General features: G+C 30.2%; 4 protein-coding genes across 4 annotated transcripts; 1 reads left to right on the top strand and 3 right to left on the bottom strand.

The window, feature by feature from the left end:
* Positions 1-1,863: 1,863 nt before the first annotated feature.
* On the top strand, positions 1,864-2,706 carry PGO_133000 (glutathione S-transferase; the record flags this gene model as incomplete). The annotated part of the gene is made up of 2 exons (XM_028689816.1): positions 1,864-1,901; positions 2,127-2,706. 2 exons carry the CDS (start codon positions 1,864-1,866, stop codon positions 2,704-2,706), a joined length of 618 nt encoding a protein of 205 aa, XP_028545617.1.
* Positions 2,707-4,472: 1,766 nt separating this feature from the next.
* Positions 4,473-11,563, bottom strand: PGO_132990 (hypothetical protein, conserved; the record flags this gene model as incomplete). The annotated part of the gene is made up of 4 exons (XM_028689815.1): positions 4,473-4,527; positions 4,817-5,059; positions 5,301-5,365; positions 5,612-11,563. 4 exons carry the CDS (start codon positions 11,561-11,563, stop codon positions 4,473-4,475), a joined length of 6,315 nt encoding a protein of 2,104 aa, XP_028545616.1.
* A 3,239-nt stretch (positions 11,564-14,802) lies between these two features.
* Positions 14,803-15,435, bottom strand: PGO_132980 (hypothetical protein, conserved; the record flags this gene model as incomplete). The annotated part of the gene is made up of 1 exon (XM_028689814.1): positions 14,803-15,435. One exon carries the CDS (start codon positions 15,433-15,435, stop codon positions 14,803-14,805), a length of 633 nt encoding a protein of 210 aa, XP_028545615.1.
* Positions 15,436-16,585: 1,150 nt separating this feature from the next.
* On the bottom strand, positions 16,586-20,392 carry PGO_132970 (hypothetical protein, conserved; the record flags this gene model as incomplete). Its single annotated transcript, XM_028689813.1, has 12 exons — positions 16,586-16,934; positions 17,239-17,313; positions 17,530-17,585; positions 17,756-17,827; positions 18,068-18,130; positions 18,266-18,495; positions 18,570-18,600; positions 18,859-18,903; positions 19,180-19,576; positions 19,951-20,030; positions 20,207-20,257; positions 20,375-20,392. 12 exons carry the CDS (start codon positions 20,390-20,392, stop codon positions 16,586-16,588), a joined length of 1,467 nt encoding a protein of 488 aa, XP_028545614.1.
* Positions 20,393-21,482: the final 1,090 nt, after the last annotated feature.

Genomic DNA, 21,482 nt, shown 5'->3' with positions numbered 1-21,482 from the left:
ACAAATTCAACATCAATTTATTGTGAAAATGGATTATATGTGCTGCTAAGAGGTGTAATGTTTTTTTTTTTTTTTTTTTTTGTTTTCTTCCCTTTGACGTGTGTAAATTAATTTGCACAATTTAAACGGCAAAAAAGTCAAAGTGGTAAAGTGCAAAAAAAAAAAAAAAAAAAAAAAAAGAATAGAATGTTTAAATGGATCAATTGAAAAGGGAAATATTAAAGTGAGATATAACAAGGCATAATTTTTTTCACCACTTCATTTATTCCTATGTATCTATATTAGTGTCCGCATGTGTTGTGCAAAATGTAAGGGAATACCAATAAATGGTATAAGGTTGCGTGTATGACGAAAGTGCCAAAAAAGTGAGGTGAGAATTTCGCTGGGCAAAAGAGGTCGATCATGTGAATAAAATTTAGTTCCGTGTTTATGCTAATTTAACAGGACGACCAAAAAAGAAAATAAATAAATAAAATAACGAATCAGAGAAAGAATAAAAGGAAGAATGAGAGGAAGAATTAGAGAAACGATAAAAGGAAAAATAAAAACAAATGTGGATTCAAGAATGATGTGCTTTTTTTTTTTTTTTTTACTTTATTTTTTGTTCCTCAAAAATGTATGCAATATACAGTACATTACAACGAGGTGATCACTTTTCAAACGCTTTTTGTACAAGGATGTTTTTTTTTTTTTTTTACTTTATATTTTTTTTTTCATTTCATTTTATTTTTTTTCAAAGTATACATTTAAAACGCCTTATCAAATTCCGATGTACTTATAAATAATATCATTTTTATATGTAGCAAAAACTAGCATAAATGTTTAAATGTTTTAAATCAGAGCACGTTATAGAACTTCTTCATTCATCATCAGGGGAATGCTACATCATGTAGTAATTGTTTTGTTACACAGTTTCTTTTCAATACCTTACACTCAAATAACTTCATTAAGAGTGAATCATTTTTTTAAAGCTTTATTATTTCTACCCAACATCACCAACCAGTTTCTTCAAAAACACACAGTTGTTCACGTCAAACTGGACCAAAATTTTTTCTCCTTTTCTCTGCTTAAATTGAAATTGCTGCTATTTTATGTTTATGTATATATTGTGCCTATGCCTCCCTTCCTCAATAGTGTTTCATTTTCTTCTTCATTTTTGTTTTTTTCCATATCTTACACTAAGGTGTTATTGGCATTAAGTGTGTTTTTTTTATTAGTGCACACTTGTCTGTTTATGTTGTTCAGCGAGCGCATATTATATTTTTTTTTTTTTTTTTTTTTTTTTTTTTTGCGACCATTTCATAAAATTCAGAACGTTGCATGGGATGTCAAGGAAATACACTAACTGGAATTCCAACTAAGCACATAACTGATTTGTTTAGTTAAATTTATTTTATTTTATTTATTTTTTTTTTTTTTTGTTCGAGATCCTTCACATCACCCACAACTGAAAAAGGACCTTAATAGATATATATACACAAAAAGGAGGGGGAGAAAAAAAAAAAAAAAAAATTAAGTAAGAAGGGTAGATAGCCATCCAACATATGTATCAAAATACATGTACAAAATTTTTTAGCAATTAATACATGTACTACTCTTGTGCTTAGAGATAATCTCAGTGTATTATTTAATTCGCTGAAGGCTATCCTTTATTGACAAATTTCATTACACATTACATTTGTGCAAGCGTCTCACTGTAGTTATAGTGAGAGAACAGATGAAAAACTTGTGCTAACTTTTTTTTTTTTTTTTTTGAATACGTATGTGTAGATCTGTCAATATATAATTGTGTGTGCATAAATATATTTTTTTTCTTTTGAGAATCTGAAAAAGTTCTTCCAGTGTTTTTCTCACCACAGCAGAATGCCGGAAGAGATAATCCTATACTACTTCGACGCAAGGTAAGAATGTGAAAAAAAAAAAAAAAAACAGATAGTAGAGGGTTAAAGAGAGATAGCTAGAATGAGAACAAAAACAAGTACATACGCATATACACATACGTGCAAGATAATTATATGTTCACAAAAATTTTTGACGCTTGTTTTGTTATGTATCTTAAGGATATGTTTCATAGACACATACACATTATACATGTGTTCCACCACCACCCCGTAACTCACACGTAGAGGGAAGGCTGAGCTCATTAGGCTTATTTTTGCTTATCTAGGAATCAAATATACAGACAAAAGATTTGGAGAAAATGGAGATGCATTTATCGAATTCAAAAATTTTAAAAAAGAAAAAGAAATTCCGTTCAACCAAGTGCCAATCCTAGAAATAGACAATGTAATATTTGCACAAAGTCAAGCTATAGTTCGATATTTGTCAAAAAAGTATAAAATAAGTGGAAATAGTGAACTGAACGAATTTTATGCGGATATGATATTTTGTGGGGTACAAGATATTCATTATAAATTTAATAACACAAATTTATTTAAACAAAATGAGACAACTTTTCTTAATGAAGAATTACCAAAGTGGTCAGGATATTTTGAAAACCTTTTAAAAAAAAATAATTCCAATTATTTCGTTGGTGATCATTTAACATATGCAGATTTGGCTGTTTTTAATTTATATGATGATATAGAAATTAAATATCCAAATAGTTTAAAAAATTTTCCACTGTTGAAAGCACACAACGCGTTTATTAGCAATTTACCGAATATTAAGAATTATATTACAAACAGGAAGGAAAGTGTGTACTGAATTTTTTTTTTTTTTTTTTTTTGAGGGAGTCTCTAGAAAGCTGCTTCAGGAGAAGTGGGGCAATGGTAGGAGTTTAATAAGGAGAAAGGTTCAAATGAAGTAAAAATGGAAGAGGAAAGTTTTAAAACATTATATATTTCACTATTTCATCATTACACCTCATATGGACCCAGATTGGTTTGAGAAACAAATGGGGTAGAAAATCATAAGGTGAGAGGGTGGTGTGTGTGTGGGGTGTTCTTGTGCAAGCTTTCAATGTAGGAATACTTGTTTATTTGTTTATATTCCTTCATGCCTTTTAAAAAAAATTCCCCTTTTACACTTTCAATTTTTGCCGTAATTTTAATTTTTATATTATCTTATCTTATCTTATCTTATTTTAGTTTTTTTTTTTTTTTTTTTTTTTTTTCTTAATATTTGCCCATTTCATTTTTTATATCATGCATCACTTTTGGATTTCCCACCTTGTGTGGTATATTTTTTCAGCCCCGATTTCACCGCAAGTGCGTTTCTCGTTCAATTCATCGTTGCATGTGTACATGTGCTTACAATTCAAGGTAATCCCATGATGTAACACTGTCCCCTCCCCCCTATTTTGTATATTGTGTCCAATAGTGGAATTGATACATATATTTATATATAAAATTGTGCACACACATATGTGTCTTTTTGTATACACAAAAATGAAAGCAAGTACGAGTAATAATAATTATTTTCTCTTCTGCACCTGCTCGTGCATTTAAACACATATTTTGTGAATATCCCAAGAATATATAGTACATAGGAATGCACAACAAGATCTTGTGATAATATATATACGAATTCAGAAAGCAGCCATCCCATTGTTCCATACACCCATGTGTGTGTACCACCGCACGTAATACAAACTTTTTATACAAGAATAAAATAACCTGTAAATTTTCCTTTTTTTTTTTTTTTTTTTTTTTTTTTTTCTTTCGTTTCCACTTCTACATAAATCAGTATAAACTTATTACGCATATACACCGAAAAATTAAGAGTTTACGAGGTTCGAGGAGTACACAAAACCTATTCTAAAAATATATTTAAAAAAAATGGATAACATAAAAAATAAAACGCTTGCAAAAAATCATACACAGTTTTCAAAAGTCTGTGTTGTCCTTCAATGATTGCTTCTTCTTCAATGATTGCTTCTTCTTCAATGATTGCTTCTTCTTCAATGATTGTTTCTGCTTCGATATTTACAACTGGTTCGGTTACCCCTGTTCATATCTTCACGCATACACATACTTCTGCTTCTTCTTCTTCTCCTCCTCTTCTTCAATAGGCTTACATAGCTGTTTATCAAAATATGGGGGACAAAAAAAAAAAAAAAAAAAAAAGAAAAACCAATAGAAAAGAACGAGGTGTCCGAATCGAACAAAGTGATCAAAGTTGAACTTTGTCATGATAACAATATAGAAATTCTGGTAATTTCCTGAATGTTTTTCAAACACGCAAGCAAGCACAAACGAAAATGAAAGCGAAAATGAAAGAAAAAACAAAGTGAAAATACAAACAAAAACATAAATAAACATTATTTTTTCCAGTGCATAAATCAGGACAGATGTAACCATGAACAAACGCTTTATTGAATAGAATAAAACAACATGTGAACAAACACAGAAAGGTGTCTCCATGACATATAACATCATCGTCGCCTCCCCCCCATCAGCATCCCCATTTGATGTGAATCAAACTCCAGTAATCAAAACTGATGCTCATTCTAGAAAATGTCCGCGCGCTCCTCATTTTTGGATGTAATTCAATATGATCTTTACGATGGGATTTTTGCTTAAATTTCTGTCATTATAATAAAATATGTAAAAGAAAGAAAAGGTAAAATTATGAGGAGTGAATTAATAAATACAGTGTAAAATGTAACGCATGGGAAAAAAACACATTAACTATAAGTTGATGTGGAGGGATGGAAAAAAAAAAAAAAAAAAAAAAAAAAATGATTCACACATCAGGGTCCAGTAAAAAAAAAAAAAAAAAAAAACAGAAAAACAAACAAAAATATTACACATAATTCGTGCAAGCCTAAACTCTTGACATGTTTTATCAAAAATTTATAATGTGGATTACTTACTCTAGCATGTGTGATATTTCATCTTGATAGAATTTATCTTGGTGAGTGTAACTACACACACTCTTGTATACAATTTTGTAAAAGTTAATTTCGTTTGTCATGTTCATTAATATTTTAAAGTGTTCTTTAGATTCAGTCTCTTTGAATTCTACTTTCTCTTTCTTCATGATGTACATAAATATGTTACAAAGAATGTAAAACACGCTGTGCAGCACCGAGTAGAGAAAACAAATTATGAGGTTTCTACAGAGGAAGAAGGGGGTGGTGTGATGAATTTTTCAAAAATGAAAACAAGCATAATATAAGATAGCAAAATGGAATAGTCGCACAATAACATAAAGGTACAAACTGTGTAATAATTTTTATGTATTCATGTCTACGCGATTCAATTAAAACTGTATTGCTGAGCTTGTGCTCATTTTGTAAAAAGATAATGGAAAAAAAAAAAAAAAAAAAAAAAAAAAAAAAAAAAAAAAAACGCTACCTGTCAAACTCCTTAACATAGGGAATAATTTTAACTAAGAAAATAGTTATGAGAGCGGCTCCACTCTGACGATAAAAAAAAAAAAAAAAAAAAAAAAAATCATGTCAAAAAAATGGTGTCATAAAAGTAAGAAAAAATATGTAAACATATTGTTGCGAAAAAGAAGATAAAATATGATTTCACAAAAAGAGTCAGGTATGTATACATACGAAGGAAGAATAAAAAAAAAAAAAAAAAAGGAGAGATGCCCAAAGGATGCAGTAATAGAAAAATATAGAATAGGTGCTACAGTTACAGGGTTAGGGACTTACCTTATAAAAAAGAATCTTCGTTATGTACAAGTGGATGTAATTATAAAATAAGAGTAGAGACAACATATTTTGCATGTATCGAATTCCTATATCAGGTGTAAATAAATAAGAAAGCGATACATCCAAGATGTATATGTAGAGGGAGGTATATATATTACTACTGTATAACTTGCATCTGATGTTAATAAATTTGTGTGTTCCACTATTTTGAATATGTGCTTCATGTTCATTCATAAAAACCCTATTTTGCATCTTTTCATTTTTAATAAATTTGTTTAAGGTATTTATATTTGCATTCATATGAAGTAATTGCAATTTCAAGAACTCCTCATATTGTAACATATTTTCGAAACAGTAATCAGCATGCGAAAAGAGGAAAAGCAGTAGGAGATAATTACTAAATAGAGTATACATCAAAATCATTCTTTTTTTTTTTTTGATAATTTTAAATATTTTTTTATATATACATGCCCCTTTTTTTTTTAATAAACAATTAACAAATAAGCAATATATACTCTTCAATTTTAACAATTCGACATTAAGATGATTTGTATCCAAGTCCGTTTTTTTTATTTCCTTATGCACTTGCACATTGCTTATGTAGGAGATTGTATTGATATCTTCAACTGTTTTATTATTAACACTTTTTTTATTATCCCTTTCCTTAAAAAAAAAAAAGGATTTTTGTTTTTTTTCCTTTAGCACTACTGTTGGTTCTGCTGGAGTGAAAATGTCATAATTCTTGTAACTCTCAAAATTGTAATAACAATATTTCTTGTCGAAACTTATGACTTTTCCAAATTTTTTAAAATTTTCTAATTTTCCCAAATTATCATCGTAAGGGAAATTATACTCAAATATTTTGCTAATGCTTCCAATGTTGTCATTATTGATATCTATAACAAATTCGTTTGTATTACCACGCAAATTATAAGCACTTATATGTTCCTCACATGTAGGTCGCTTAACACACTTTGACACATGTTCTTTATCGAAAGATAAATTAATTAACAAATCAGGAATATTTGGATACACAAGGAATTGAAAGTTTTCATTTGCGTTTCTGTATAGTGTTTCTGTTAGATATAAATAAAGATGTTTATTTAAAATAATGTCAACGTTACTTATATTTTTTTTTAAAAACATGTTATTATGAGTGTTAATAAAAGAATTGCATGTCAGTGTATCGTCCTTTACATTATTTAAGTGTATAAGGTTATAAAGTGTGATTTTTTTCTTCTTTATTTCTTCATTATATTTAGAAATCGTTTCAATATGTGTATATGGGCATTTATCTATATCTTCATATATGTTTTTTACATCTATGTAAATATCCCACAACATTTCCAGCATCTTCTTTATCACAACATCTTTCATGTAATGAATTTCGTTTGGTGATATTAATTCATTTTGCATACAAATTTCTCTTGCCATGTTGGTAGTATCCTTTGAAAGGGAGCTTTTGACGGAATTGGCTCTTTCTAAAGGATTATCGAAATCCAATTTTTTTTCCTTCTCTTTCTTCTCTCCCTTCTCTTTCTTCTCTTCCTTCTCTTTCTTCTCTTTCTTCTCTTCCTTCTCTTTCTTCTCTTCATTCTCTTTCTTCTCTTTCTTATTCTCCTCTTCGTTTTCCACTTCTCTCATTATTATATTTTTAAATTTTTCCAATACCTCATCATAGTTATCAAAGGTTGGGTTATTCTTCGCTAGGGTTATTAAATTTCTTGGTTCATGTACAGTTGCGAAAACGAATTTACCCAATTTATTTGTGATATCATATTTAGATGCATTGTTTTTGATTTCACCTTCTGCTGGACATGCATATGACGGCAGTTGTTCATTGTGTTTATCGTCACATCGATCAAAAAGACGCTTTGAATCTATTAAAAAAGAATTTTTCTCGTTTTCTCTTTTCTCTTCACGCTCTTTATGTAAATATTTATCACCCTCATTTGCGTTATCTGAGATAGCACTATTATTCTGACCTCCTTTTTCATATTGAGATGAATTTTTTTTTTTCATATTCATTTCATCATTTGGGGCTTTGGATTCATCAGCATTTAGTTCTTCTTTGGTTTGGGATGGAAAGTTTAATATTTTGTTCAAATCTATGTTAAGTATATTTTCATTACGGAAATCGAAATTTTCTTCCTTCAACAAACTGTACAGCTTGTCCTGTTCTTCATTTGCATACAGCATACTAAAATTGTTCTCATTTAAAAAATAATTTGATCTTATCTTTTCTTCCATTGCCAGATTGTTGTGGGTTTTTTCTTTTATCATGCATAAATTATCGTGTTCATCATTTTCCTCCTTGTTAAAAAAGTTCGCAAAATTATGGCAATTATTTATGCCATTAAAAATTCCATCCGCAAAATCGCTTTCTCTGATTTGCTCTTTCTCACTCCTGCTCGTATGGTTTATTATTTCACTATCATCACTATCGTCGCTACCACCTTCCACACAATCGGTTTGGCAATGGCCAAGTGCATGTTTCCTTCTCCTGTCATGTCCACAATTCCCGCTTTTGACATTCAAATGGGTGAATTTGTCTTGTTCATTTTTACCTTCACTATTAAAGTTCCATTTTCCATTATTCTTTTGGATTGACGGGTTTATTATCATGTAGGATAACTGGATCCTCAGAAGTTTATCCTTGTCACTCTTTTGCATAAGGTTTCGATATTTAAAAAAATAGTTAGTGTGTTTAATATTTCCATTTATTTTGTTCATAAATCTATAGTAGTTATACATGTCCTCATTCAAATCATTTACGTTAACATTTTTATATTTCATTTTTAGAAAATTCGTTAATTTAAGCATGTGCTGTTTTTTCAATCGAAGAATAAATTTTTCACATACAGAAACGTTTATATCACTTGCATGATAGTGGTGAATTTCATGACTCTTCGTGTTCCTTAAGTTATGAATGCATCCTATTCCAACATATGCTCTTCCTCCCCTTCCACCTCCACTGTGTTCATGCGATAAAGAATGACTAAGGTGGTATGCTTTGCTAGTGCTATTATTTTTTGTCCTATCATTACTTTTATAAAAATAATAGTGTTTCTGTTCATATTTTTCCATATACCCATTTGAGGACGTACTCCTATCATATTTATCTCGTAAATTATTGTTATGAACGTTCAGGTAATTCTTGTTGGACATGTTGTTTTTCTCCAAGTTGTTACTATAGCGACTTCTATTCTCTTTCGAAAATATTGGCCCTCCTCCTTTTGTCCTTTCTGCATTTCCTGCATTCATTGGAACCCGTTCATTCTTTGGAACCAGTTTATTAATTGGAACCAGTTCATTGGGTGGAGGTTCAATGCGGGCCTTCTTCTCATGCAAATGTCTAACTCCTTCTAAATTTGCATTTCTCCCTTGTTCATAACTTTCCTCGTGATTTTTTTTTATAAACAAATGTGTATTATGATCCTCTCCCCCTTGATAATAGGTATGTCGATTATTACTAACTTCTGGTATATGTAAAACTTCAGACACATTTAATTCACGCTTGGGGAATGATGATGATGATGAATTTTTATTCTTTTCCAATAACATAAGATCATTTGTTTTATCATCTAAATAATATTCATTTAAAATTTTCAGAGCGTTTATATCTGTTGTCACATCTAATTTAATATCCTTATCTTGACTAAAATATAACAAATCTTCCTCCTTAAAGTTATTTAATTTTTCATTTAAATTATCGTAATACTTCTCCTCTTGCATTCTGTTTCTTAATGAATAATTCTTATGGCTTGGGATAATGTCATTATATAGCAATCGTTCTTCTATACTCATAATATCATCTGGTTTTTCCATTTCTTCATCATTCCTGATATGCTGCTTCATACTCATGTCTTTCCTATAATCCATTTGGAGTAAAAATTCATTTGACATGTCTTGTTCAGGTAAAATAAAAGGTTCTTCTTTTGGATATCCTTTTCTGCTATTATTTAAATCATTCAAAAACTGGTAATGCTGCTGCGGGGGTGGATTAAATTTGTCATTCTTCATGTAATAATCATCTCTCTTCAGAAAATACATTTGGTCTTTTCCGTTCATATTTTGCAAAAAGTTTTTATCCATCTCGTTATCCATTCGATTGCATAAATTGGAAAATTTTTTCTGTGTATTTTCAATAGAATACAAGTATTCCTCCTCTTTTTCCATCACATGTTTTTCTGATAGACGTTGTTGTTCAGAGAAGAAAATATCATTTCCATATTTGGTGTTGTTCATCAAAATATTCCATCCTTTCTTGTCCTGAATATTTCTTATATCGTCACTCACATTTGTGTTAACATTTTTATCCATGCGATTGTACATATTTGTAAGACTATTTAAGAATTGCAAATTTTCATCAATGTCTCCATTTTTAGGATTTACCATAATTTCGTTCATACCTGGGTGGGATAAATTATTGTCAAAATTGTTAGTCATTTTTCCATGTGTTAATATTTTTTCCTGTTTAGATTCAATTTGTTTCCAAGGGTGCGTTTTTATATGTTTTTCCATGTATTCCTTATCATTTGCATTGTTAATATTTTTTTTTTCTGAAACATGCATATAATAATCTATATCCTTAAAATTTTCATTATATATCTTCTTGTCGTGACCTTCTTCAAAATTTTTCCTCATGTACATTTTTGTCAATTCATTTTCATTCATTTGGCATGATGGATCAATTTTTATTTTATTTACATGTTTATCATATTCTTCTTCTTCTTCCTCGTCTCTGTCTAACTCTTTTTGTTCACAATATAAATGTTTTTGCATATACTCTTTTTCGTTGAAGTTATTATCATTTTCACTTTTCTTTAGTTGTCTGTTTTGCCAGACATTTTTACCACTAGTTTGGACAACCTTCTTATCAACACTTTGAATGTTCGTGAAATTAAATGGGTCAGCACTTTCAGACGAGTTTTCATCATTGTCCATTTGGCTCTTCTTCTCATCATTTTCATTGTCATAGAAAATATTTTTATTTATAAAATTTGTTAAATTTGATATTTTGTTATCAAAATGGAAAAGATCATCACTTTCGTTACTCAGTTGTGCGCTTTCATGAAAGAAAACCTTCTTAATGTCTTCATCATTATGGACAAACTCTTTCGATTGCATTTTCATTTCTTTGATTCGATAAGAATTATGATCCTCCTTTCTATTGCTAAAAAAGTTATCACTTTCATCTTCTCTTTTCATAAAATTTACAGGTATGTGTTGTTCCAATAGGGCCTTTCCTTCTTCCAATCGCATTAAATTTGGACACTTTATGTTTTTATTATCTAACTTATTTAATTTAAATAATTTCTTTTCATTTTCGATTAAACTGTTATTCATGCTGTATGAAAAATCACATTCAGAGTTATCACTATGCCCAAATGTGATGCTATTAATCTTGTCAACTTCTTCCATAATGTCATCGTTTTTGCTAGTACAAAATAGACTTACGTCCTCCTTCCTTTGGACGCTACTTATTCTGTTGCTACTCATTTTACCGCTGCCCATTTTGCCGCTGCCCATTTTGCCGCTGCCCATTTTGCCGCTGCCCATTTTGTCGTTGCCCATTTTGCTGTTGCCCATTTTGTCGTTGCCCATTTTGCTGTTGCCCATTTTGCTGTTGCCCATTTTGCTGTTTCCCACTTTGTCGCTACTCACAGCGCCTTTGTTTTCCTCCTCACTTTTACTCGTTTTCCCATAAACAATCTTCCCTTTTTTGTCTCGTTGTTCCTTTATGTATTCATTATCATAAGGTGCCCCTTTTCCATATTTCAAGTTATTTTTTTTCTTATGGTAGGAAGAACTCATGTTTTGGTAATAACCTCCATAGTAGTTGTAGCTACTGTGAGTATTATTTTGGCCTCCACTATTGGTGGTACCGTGGGTTCCACTATTTTCGCCCTTGATTTTACTTCTAAAACTATTTGAGTTATAATTTTTCATTTTCTCTGATGGACGACTTGTTGGAGTTTTTTTATCGTGAGGTTGATCTTGTTTTTTTTGTTTATTCATTTGGAGGGACCTGATACAAGTTAGTTCTAATTAAGTAATGTATACAAGTGTTCGTCTGGCATATGTATTTTTCTACGCATAATCGTGGATGTTTAATGTGTTCTTCCTACACGTCTTCATATATATATGTCTACTCAAATGGTCTAAATATATAGTGATTCTATACTTGGTGCACTTTGGAATATTATCTTCTCCACGTTTTCCTTAATGCTAGAAAAATATCAACCTTCCCAAAACGATTATGTAAGAATAATGATATTGGAGTTGGTTTTAAAATGTGCGATTTTAATTAACAAATCATAAAAAAAAAAAAAAAAAAAAAAAAAAATAAATTCAGGTGGCTATTACTCTTGTTATAGCTATCTGAGTTTTCATCATTCGGATAAGTGGGTTCCCTGTGGTGACACACACCATTGCCCTTCTGTGATTCAAAAAAGAATGATTTTTTGAAGTTGTATAGCAATAATTGGCCGTTTCCAAACTTACGTGCCCAAAGAATGGGAACGTACGAATTTAGCCACGTGCACAAATAATCAAGGTATATGCACGAAGAGTATGCAATGAGAGGTGTATCTGTGTAAGAGGCGGGCATGACATACAAAAAGGGTGCTTAAACGGTGTACGTACATGTTTCTACTTAAATAAGGAATTGGTATAAAAAATGTTGGTTTAAAACAAAAGTGCCTAAGGGCATATATATATTTTTCTCTCCTTCTTGTGCATTATCAAACATGTTCTTACGCTTTTTCAAAAATGCAAAAATTGGGGCTAAATTGTTCATGCAGTTGAAAATGTTGGAAGTGTTTGGAATGCCGGCAATTTTGGAAGTGTTTGGAATGACGACAATTTTGGAAGTGTTTGGAATGACGACAATTTTGGAAGTGTTTGGAATGACGACAATTTTGGAAGTGTTTGGAATGATGACAATGTTGGAAGTGTTTGGAATGACGACAATGTTGGAAGTGTTTGGAATGACGACAATTATGGAAGTGTTTGGAATGACGACAATGTTGGAAATGTTAAAAATGCGTATATGCATTGCACAGATTTATGTAAATGCAAATGCATATGCAATATTTTTTGCTTTGTTTTATGATTTTATTTTTGCCCCATTGTTCCGCCGACTATTTGTCGATTATTTGCCACTTGTTTTCCAATTGATTACTGGTTTTTTTTTTTTTGGTACGCTATTATTATTTGCTCTGCTTTTTTTGGCTTTTCCTTTCGCCGCCTTTTTGTTATTTTTTATGCATATATATATATATATATACATATATATATATATATATATATATATATATAACATATACATTTAAAAAAAAAAAAAAAAAAATTGGAAAATTTCTTTTCTTTGTAGAGTTATTTTTTGGTATAATATGAGGAGGTGATAAAAAAACAAAAAATGTATACTAATAAAATACGTCAATTTTAATCAGGCCAGAAGTTCTATTTTTTTTTGAAAATTTAAAAATGCATTTTTTGCGCAAATCTTAATTGGAGCACTAAATTACACACGAAGTTTTTTTTTTTTTTTTTTTTTTTTTTTTTTTTTTTTTTTTTTTTTTTTTTTTTTTTTTTTTTTCTTATGTCAGTCAGTCACCTAGGCGGAAGTTTAAGAATATGTCAAGAGTGGTCAATAAATATAATTACATGCAGAATAATAATATATGCGCGTTGCCTTCCCAATTTCTTTTCTTTCTTTTCCTTTCCTTTTCCTTTTTTTTTTTCTTTGGAGAAAAAAATGAAATAATGGAGGCAAAAAAGCAAGAAAAAAGAAAAAAAAATTTTTATGTTAATTTTAATGAATAGCAGAAAAAGAGATATAGACCCTATGGAGCTAGAGTTTTTTCCCAAATGTGCTGCCTCAAACAAAAACTTTTTTATTCGTTGCACTTGAACTTTTTTTTACCCACCCCCTAGGAGTAAATAATCCACCACAAGTGCACAAATCTCCTTATTCCTTTAGTTGCATATATATATATATATATAAATACATATCTATATCTTTTTTGAACCTTTCAAATGGAGGGGAGGGGAAGGTATATTTTTACTTATTCGTGTTTTTGCTACATATACCTAAACGTATTCGTTTCTACTTCTTGAATAAAAAAATAAATAAAATAAAAATTAATAGCACCAACGAGAAGAAAACTACAATTATACAATTTTCTCCCGATTTGAAAAAAAAAAAAAAAAAAAAATTAAAAGTAGATTAAAAAATGGAAACCTCTCTTTCGCGTATTAATACACATGGCACAACAACAAAAGAAAAAAAAAAAAAAATTTACATAACTATATACCTTAGAAGGAAAAATTTACAAGATGATTTGTCACACCTAATTTGAGCAAAACTCCTTTTATCAATTTTTACACATTTTTATGTTATTACCCCAAGGGGAGAACACATATATACATGCATGTACATGCATATATTTTTTTTTGTTCTGTTTTTTTTCGCGCTATAAACGAATGCGTTGTAAACCCGTGCAATACACTGAGCTATGCCTTTTCTCATTTTCCACACTCGACATGAAAAATGATGAGAAGGAAATCCAGACGTTTCATCCACATGCACTATGCAAACATATAAAAAAATGGTCTCTTTTTTTAAATAATATGAAAACTGGAAATATAGCATCACAAAGGACGTTTGTTTTAGCGAATACGAGATACATTTTTACACATGTGTAGAAAAAAAAAAAAAAAAAAAAAAAAAAAAGAAGAATATATAAAAAAATAAACATTGTTATTGTAGTACCCTTTTATTTAAGTGACGTCTAATCGTGTAGGTAGCACTAATTATATTCACAGTTATTCATAGCTGTAAATTGCTTAAACCCACCTAAGGTGTACTTTTCTCAAATGTAGTATAACATTTGCTGCTGTTCAGAAGAGAGGTGTTCCTTTAAGGAAAACACGTACCATATACTTTTATGATAAAAAAAAATACTTAAAATTTAGAAAAAAAAAAAAAAAAAAAAAAAAAAAGTTGATACAACTTTTTAATCTGCCATTGTATAAGTTACCAGTTTAGGGCATCTGCACTTGGACCTTGACTGATTACGTTTTAGGATTAGTTCCCCATAACAAAATTAAAGCAATATTAAATAAAAAAAATGCACATTACAACTGTCAAAGTTCGTGTGAAGAATGTTCATAAAATAAGTGAATCACAAGCCAGTTAAAGAAGTTTCTAATTGTTGATAAAATCGTTGGAAAATATTGACCACTTGTTTTTGAAAAAATAAAGAATTTTTTGACAGAACGAATAGATCAGTTAAGGCATTATTACTTATCGATTTGAATAATAAATCAATTTCTTTTTGTATACTTAAAAATTTATGAAAATATGTAATCGATTTATTCTTAATTTTGTTTATTTTTTCAAATATGGACTTAAATAAGAATTCTCTTTGTACATTTAAAACTAAAAATGTTTGTTTAACTTGATTTGTAAATTCCTTTACGAAATGAAAATTAAAATGTTTATGTAATAACCTGTCATTTTTTTTTTTTTCTTCTTTTAACAATTTCAATTCAAAAAGCATGTCTCTTTTTATACCCTTTACATATTTTCGTTTATTGTTGCAATTCTGTTTTTTTTGCAATATTTTCTGTTCAAGTGATTTATTAGCATTCACCAATTGTTTGTTTATTCTTTTCTTCTTCAATTCTTTTACGTGTATATCTAGTAGTTCTATATCATTTTTTACTCTTTCTATTTTGCATAGCTCCCGATCTCCAAATTTCTGAATCTCTTCTTCAAGTTTTTTTATTTTTTCTTCCACTATCTCTAAGTCCATGTTCTTCTGGGGAATTCACCAATATTGGTTTTATGTCTGTGCAGGAGAATCCTCCCAATTGTGTATGTTCTTTCTACATTCATATGGGGTTTCTTACACGTGAGGCTTCTTAAACATGAGGCTTCTTAAACATGAGGCTTCTTAAACATTCGTGATAATCAATTTTATTCACTTACGTTTGACTTATGTGGATACAAAGTAGACCCAATTTAAATTTACGAATGATTAATAAGCTGCAATGATCAATACTTTATATTACCTTGCTCGTATGAGTAGGATTTTCGGCTACAAAAATGTGTATTTTGCTGTATTGATATTTGTTTTCAAATTAGGCTTTTAAAATGAAAAGTTTAAGTCAAGCCGATAAGATAGGTTCGTGTTCGTGTGCATGATATAAGCGTAGTGTACACCCCACCCCCCAAAAAAATAAAGTATGGACACAATGAGAGATCTTTAATGGGGTTGTAAAAACAAATTCACACTTTTATATCTCTCCGAGTTGTTCATAAATTTAGGGAGAAATTTTTTGTCTTACCCGCAAAAAGCGAGGTGCAAAGTTTTACAAATAAAAAAGGGAAAAACAAAATGTAATAAAGTTAACTTATATGCGTGCACAAAAAGCTCGGCGGCACATAAATACACAAAAAAAAAATAAAAATAAATAAACGAATAAATATATAAATGAATAAATAAACACATATAATTAATACATGGGTAAAAATACATCCATGTGCATTAAAAGTCAGGCAAAATGGGACAAAATAAAGCAAGCATAGTGAAAGACAAAATAAAATGACCGGAAAAGGATAATAAAAAAAAAAAAAAAAAAAAAAAAAAAAAAAAAAAAAAAAAAAAAAATAAATAAAAATAAAACGAAGCAGAAAAAGAAAAAAAAAATAATTTTCATGGGTAAAGCTTCATCATTTTTATAAAACCTTATCTTCTCTGGGTACTTAAGCACATATTATCTGCATGACTCAATGTGGTATTATATAAAATTAGAGGAATGGGTAGTGGTATTAATCCCTTTCCATTTCTATTTCTGTTAAGTTATTCCATCGTTTAACACATTTATCATGTGAAGACATATCTCCGTGTGTCCTCCGATGTGACATTGTCCAGAATTAGTGTTATCCGTGTGACATTTAAGTCAATTTTTGTTTTGAACATTTTTCATATAATCCTCCATGTAGGTATGAACCAACTCATCAGTGATTATTGTCTGGTTGGACTTCACCAAATGGGAAATTTTCGCAGTCTCTTTTTCATCCTTATTTATAATTGGTTTTTTAACCTGTGTGTGATCTTGTGCTGTTTCACGATTCCCATTCGTTTTGTTAAGATACTCATGTTGTGATTCATTAAGAGTTACGGTCAATGGTTCATATAAATGTGGGAAGTTCATAACATGAGATTCATCAAATTTTTCGATAATTTTCAATTTGTCACTTTGTATTAGTTGCAGTTCCTTATTGAAGAAATAGGTGTCCGCCATGTTCCTAAGCAAAATTGAAAGGGGATGTTCAGGGATCCACCCCCACCCACGCCCCAAAAAATGGATATATAATCCAGTGGTTGTGATGGAGAGTATGGTTGTAGAACATGCATCAACATGCAAAGGTGAATTCATGGATAATTTACGTAAAATGTCAAAGAATAAAATACACGAATGGGTGTGTTCACTGTGGAAGTAAAATCACTTGTTTCCAATGAAACTATTTATTTTGTTATGTTTTGTTTTGCTTTGCTCTAGTTTGTGTGTGTGTGTGTTTTTTTTTTTCCCCCCTCGAATGATTTTATTACTTCCTTTTTTGCTTTGACAATTCATTATTTAAGGTTGAGTTTTCTTTAAGCAGGTTGTTTATCAGGTCATCGAATCTGAAGATTTTTGGTAAAATAGAGGGTAGTGGTGGTCGTGGTTGTTCATTTTAAATACATCATATCGGTTGTATGGAAAGACATAACTTTTTTCACCTTTTTGTTAACATGTCATTATATGCCTATATATTTTTTTGTTCTTATATATACATATGCATGAAAATTTTTTTTTTTTTTTTTTTTTTTTTTGCATATCAATGGAATGAAAAAACTTACTGTTGAACATTCACGTCCTCCCGGTGGGCTTTACTTATGTATTCCTTCAAGGTATCCTGGAAGCATGTGAAACGAGTAGAAAAGAGAGACAATATAAGAAAAATTAAAAATAAAATTCTGCATAATGTTAGGAAGAGGAAGAAGATACATGAACATTTATTTTATATTTATTTTTTTCACTACACACAGATGGTGTAGGAAGTATTTAAGTGCAAAGATGACTTACGATTATTCCCATCAAATCCGTATTTTCCTTTTTAAGGTCATTAATATGATCATTCAATGTTTTAATTTTTTTCTATGAAAGGGATAATACGTGTGTGTGCATTGTAACAGATTTAGAAAAATATGTAAAATATAGGGAAGTTTTTTTTTTTTTTTTTTTTAAAGGTGTGTGTGTGTGGGGGGGGGGGGGGGGGGGGTGTAACATATGTAGTAGCTATTTTTGTTTAGGATTTACACTGAGGATGATCATGATTATTTTTTCTCCATTGGGTCTGCCATTAGAAATAGTTTTTTCATTTTATTTTGACCCAACCTTCAACTTATCGTTATCGATTTGTGAATCTATACATTTTTGGTATAGTTCCTCCAATTTTTTCTTTGCAAAATGAAGGGATATATGTATATATGTGGAGATTACACAAGTGTACGTTATGTGCATACATGTGTAATAATACAACATTTAGATAAGAAAGAAATAATTATATTCCTCATTTCTTTCAAATGGACATACTTCATAAGTGATAAGCTGTTCCCCATTGTGATTAATTGAATCATTCTTTTTTAATTCTTCTTCCTTTTGACATCCTTTTCCACTTGTATTGCCATTCTCCTTATAGTTATCATCACAATTTTTTCTATCCATTTTAGTCATTTCCATAATCATTCTATTTCGTAGCAATTTTTTTATTATCATATCTTTATACTCCATCTCCATTTTGAACCCATTATCCTCGTTAAAATCTGCAAAAAGAAATTAGCAAATGGGCGAAATAAAAATTCATTTTAGTGTTAAAATGGGAAATAAGAAATGTTACCTTTATTAGAATTCCTCTTATGAACTAATTCCTGAAGCAGGGTGAAGTGGTGGTAGAAATGGTTGTAGAAGCAAGGTGGTGAAGGATCTTCATGATAGTTCATTTGTTCATAAAATTTTGCAACACACACATTATCGAGACAACGATCCAAATGAAGAAAGATTATTCGGTAAATGAAATGTAGATTTTGCAAAAACGAGATGATGTTTAAGTTGGAAACAGTTGAAACACAAACTGATGAGCAAAATGTAGACGCATTTGCACATGAAAAAAAAAAAATGTTTCTAACGGTTCCAAGGTTTAGAATTTTAATTGCGCTCTTCTCATCGAAATCCTGAAAAGCATGCGTTTGTTCATGAAGCGTAGAGGGGGAAGACAAATGAACATGTGCTTTGTGATGCAAAAGGGGAGGAGCAAAAAATGGAGAAAGACAAAAATGACAACCCGGGCGGATAAAAACAATCGTTACGGGGAAGAGAAATTGTGCTTTGCTATGAATAAAATGAAAGGGATAAACCGAACAAGGAAAAAAAAAGTAAAAAAAAAAAAAAACGAAAAAAAACACCATCCACATTGCTGCCACATCGAAATGGTCCTTTTTCAGACTTACCTCCATGCTGTGTTTCTTAACGAGTTCCAAATTTTTTTGTGTGTCCTCCAACTGTGCTTGAATCAATTTCGACGAACACTTAAGGTCAGTATTTTCCTTAAATAAGTTAGCATATTTGTCAGTTAAATTTTCTATTTCTTTTTTAAAATCATCATTTTGTTTTTTCAACGTTATTATAAATTCATTAGTTTTGTCATTTCGATACTTTTTCTTATTTTTTAAATGTTTCAATTCTTCTTCTTGCAACTTGGATTCTTTTACCAAAACATCGTGTTTGTTTGACAGTATGAGTAGCTGCTCACTCATACTTAATATCGCTTCATCTTTTTCTTCGGACTCCCTTTTCGAATTCTCTAGCGCGTTCACTTTTTCTTCAAGCGTTCTTATGCATTCCTCTCTGCATAAAGGGTTTTCCCAGGTGGTTTCATCAAAAAAAAAAGAAAAAAAAAGGAAAGAAATCGAAAGAAATAAGTTCAAAGAAGAGTTGTACTCTCTTCCTCCCCCTCGGATTAATCTGTTCTGATACACATTTAATCAGAAAAAAAAAAAAAAAAAAGAAAAAAAAAAAAACTCCGGCCATAGCATTAAGAAGCTATTTCGACATCATGTTTGTGCAAACCATATGCACAAGTGAGAATATATATACACGCATTCGAATGGGTAGAAAAAAAAAAAAAAAAAAAAAAACGAAAAAAAATGTGTTCTTTTTCTTGTGTCTCCTCATTAATTCTGTCATGCACATGGGCAATATTTTTTCCTTTTTTTTATTACTTTTCTTTAATCTCGTTGTCGTGTCGATTTATTTCATATTCTAGTTGCAATTCCAAATCTTTAATTTTTTTTTTCAATTCCTCCACATTGTTATCGTTGTTTCTGGCATTTTTTTAAAAAAGGGCATGCGTGAACGGATTTGTCAAAATGGGAGACCCCAGGCGAGGAAAAAAAGAAAAAAGGAAAAAAATGTTAAACAGTCGACATATCATGTCTCTTAACTGACATGATAACTAAATTTACGGATCCTTCGGACATACCCATTCTTTGACGAAGGAGCCTTTTCACTGTTCCTTCTCGATGTATCCTCTGGATATGATTCTATGAAAGGGTCCAAACGAATGGCGGTATAGGCAATAGCGTAGTAATAATAGGGGTAGCAATGGAGGTAGTAATAATAGCAGTAATATCAGTAGCACGTGACAAATGATATACAACACATTTGTGCAAGGCGCATGTGTGTGTATTTTGATTGATACATATGCCACTCGAGTTGTCGATGTCGCGTGGGTTTGCAAATGTGTTTTGCATAAGGTTATGTAATACCTGTCGATTGTTCCATTAGTAATAAATTCGAAGAACGTGATGGTGTCAGTTTGAGTTGAATGACCTCGGCCGTTGTTAAATTGGCAAAAAAACGAAGAAGGAGAGTGTGGGGCGATGTCAAATCGCACACTTAGAGAAGAAGAAAGAAAAGAAAAAAAAAAAAAAAATTAGGAAGATTTCGTATTCTATAAATTAATCATATCCCGAAGTCAAATTAATTATTTACCTTCATCTAATTGGTTATTTTACTTTTTACCCTTTTTACGATTTTGCATTTTTTGCAACTTGTGCAATTTTTAGAGTTTTACATTTTTTAGAATTTTTCAATTTTAAAAATTTTTACCATTTTTATTTTATATTTTTTACAACGCATCCCACTCCAACGTGCTGCGCTTATTTCACGATTGGAAAATAAAAAAAGAAAAAAAACATATATTGACCATTTTTGAATGCTTGGAAAAGGTCAAATGTAGAATCCCCACAACTCGATATATAAACAAAAGAGGGAAGAATTTTTTATAAAAAAACAATAAAACAAAAAAAAAAAAAAAAAAAAAAAAAAAAAAAAAAAAAAGCATGCATATGCATATTCATATACCATATACATGGAGAAAAATAAAAAAAATTCATTCTCTCACATATATGCTTTTATTATAAAATATGTGCATACACGCAAACAGTTTTTTCTTAGTGTGGAGCGGACAATTATTTATTTTACATGTATACAATTCGTATGTGTGCACTTTTTCCTTTTTCTTGCTTCCACAGATTTCGTGATACAATTTTTTTTTTTTTTTTCTGCACCACAAAATAACTACAGGTGTAAAAGAGGTAAACTCTAAAAGTAATGAGTAGAAGAGTGTGGGGAAAATCAGCTGACTATATTTTTTACTCCTTCCCTACTACAAAAACGGATTAATCAATAGTACAGTTAAAAAGAGGAGATAGGAAAAACAAAACAAAGAATAAAAAAAACAAAAAAAAAA

The sequence above is a fragment of the Plasmodium gonderi genome (genome assembly GCF_002157705.1).
Source record: "Plasmodium gonderi DNA, contig: Chr13, whole genome shotgun sequence".
Taxonomy (NCBI): Eukaryota; Apicomplexa; class Aconoidasida; order Haemosporida; family Plasmodiidae; genus Plasmodium; species Plasmodium gonderi.
The sequence above is the reverse complement of the archived record's forward strand: the minus strand, read 5'-3'. Positions and strand labels throughout refer to the sequence as shown.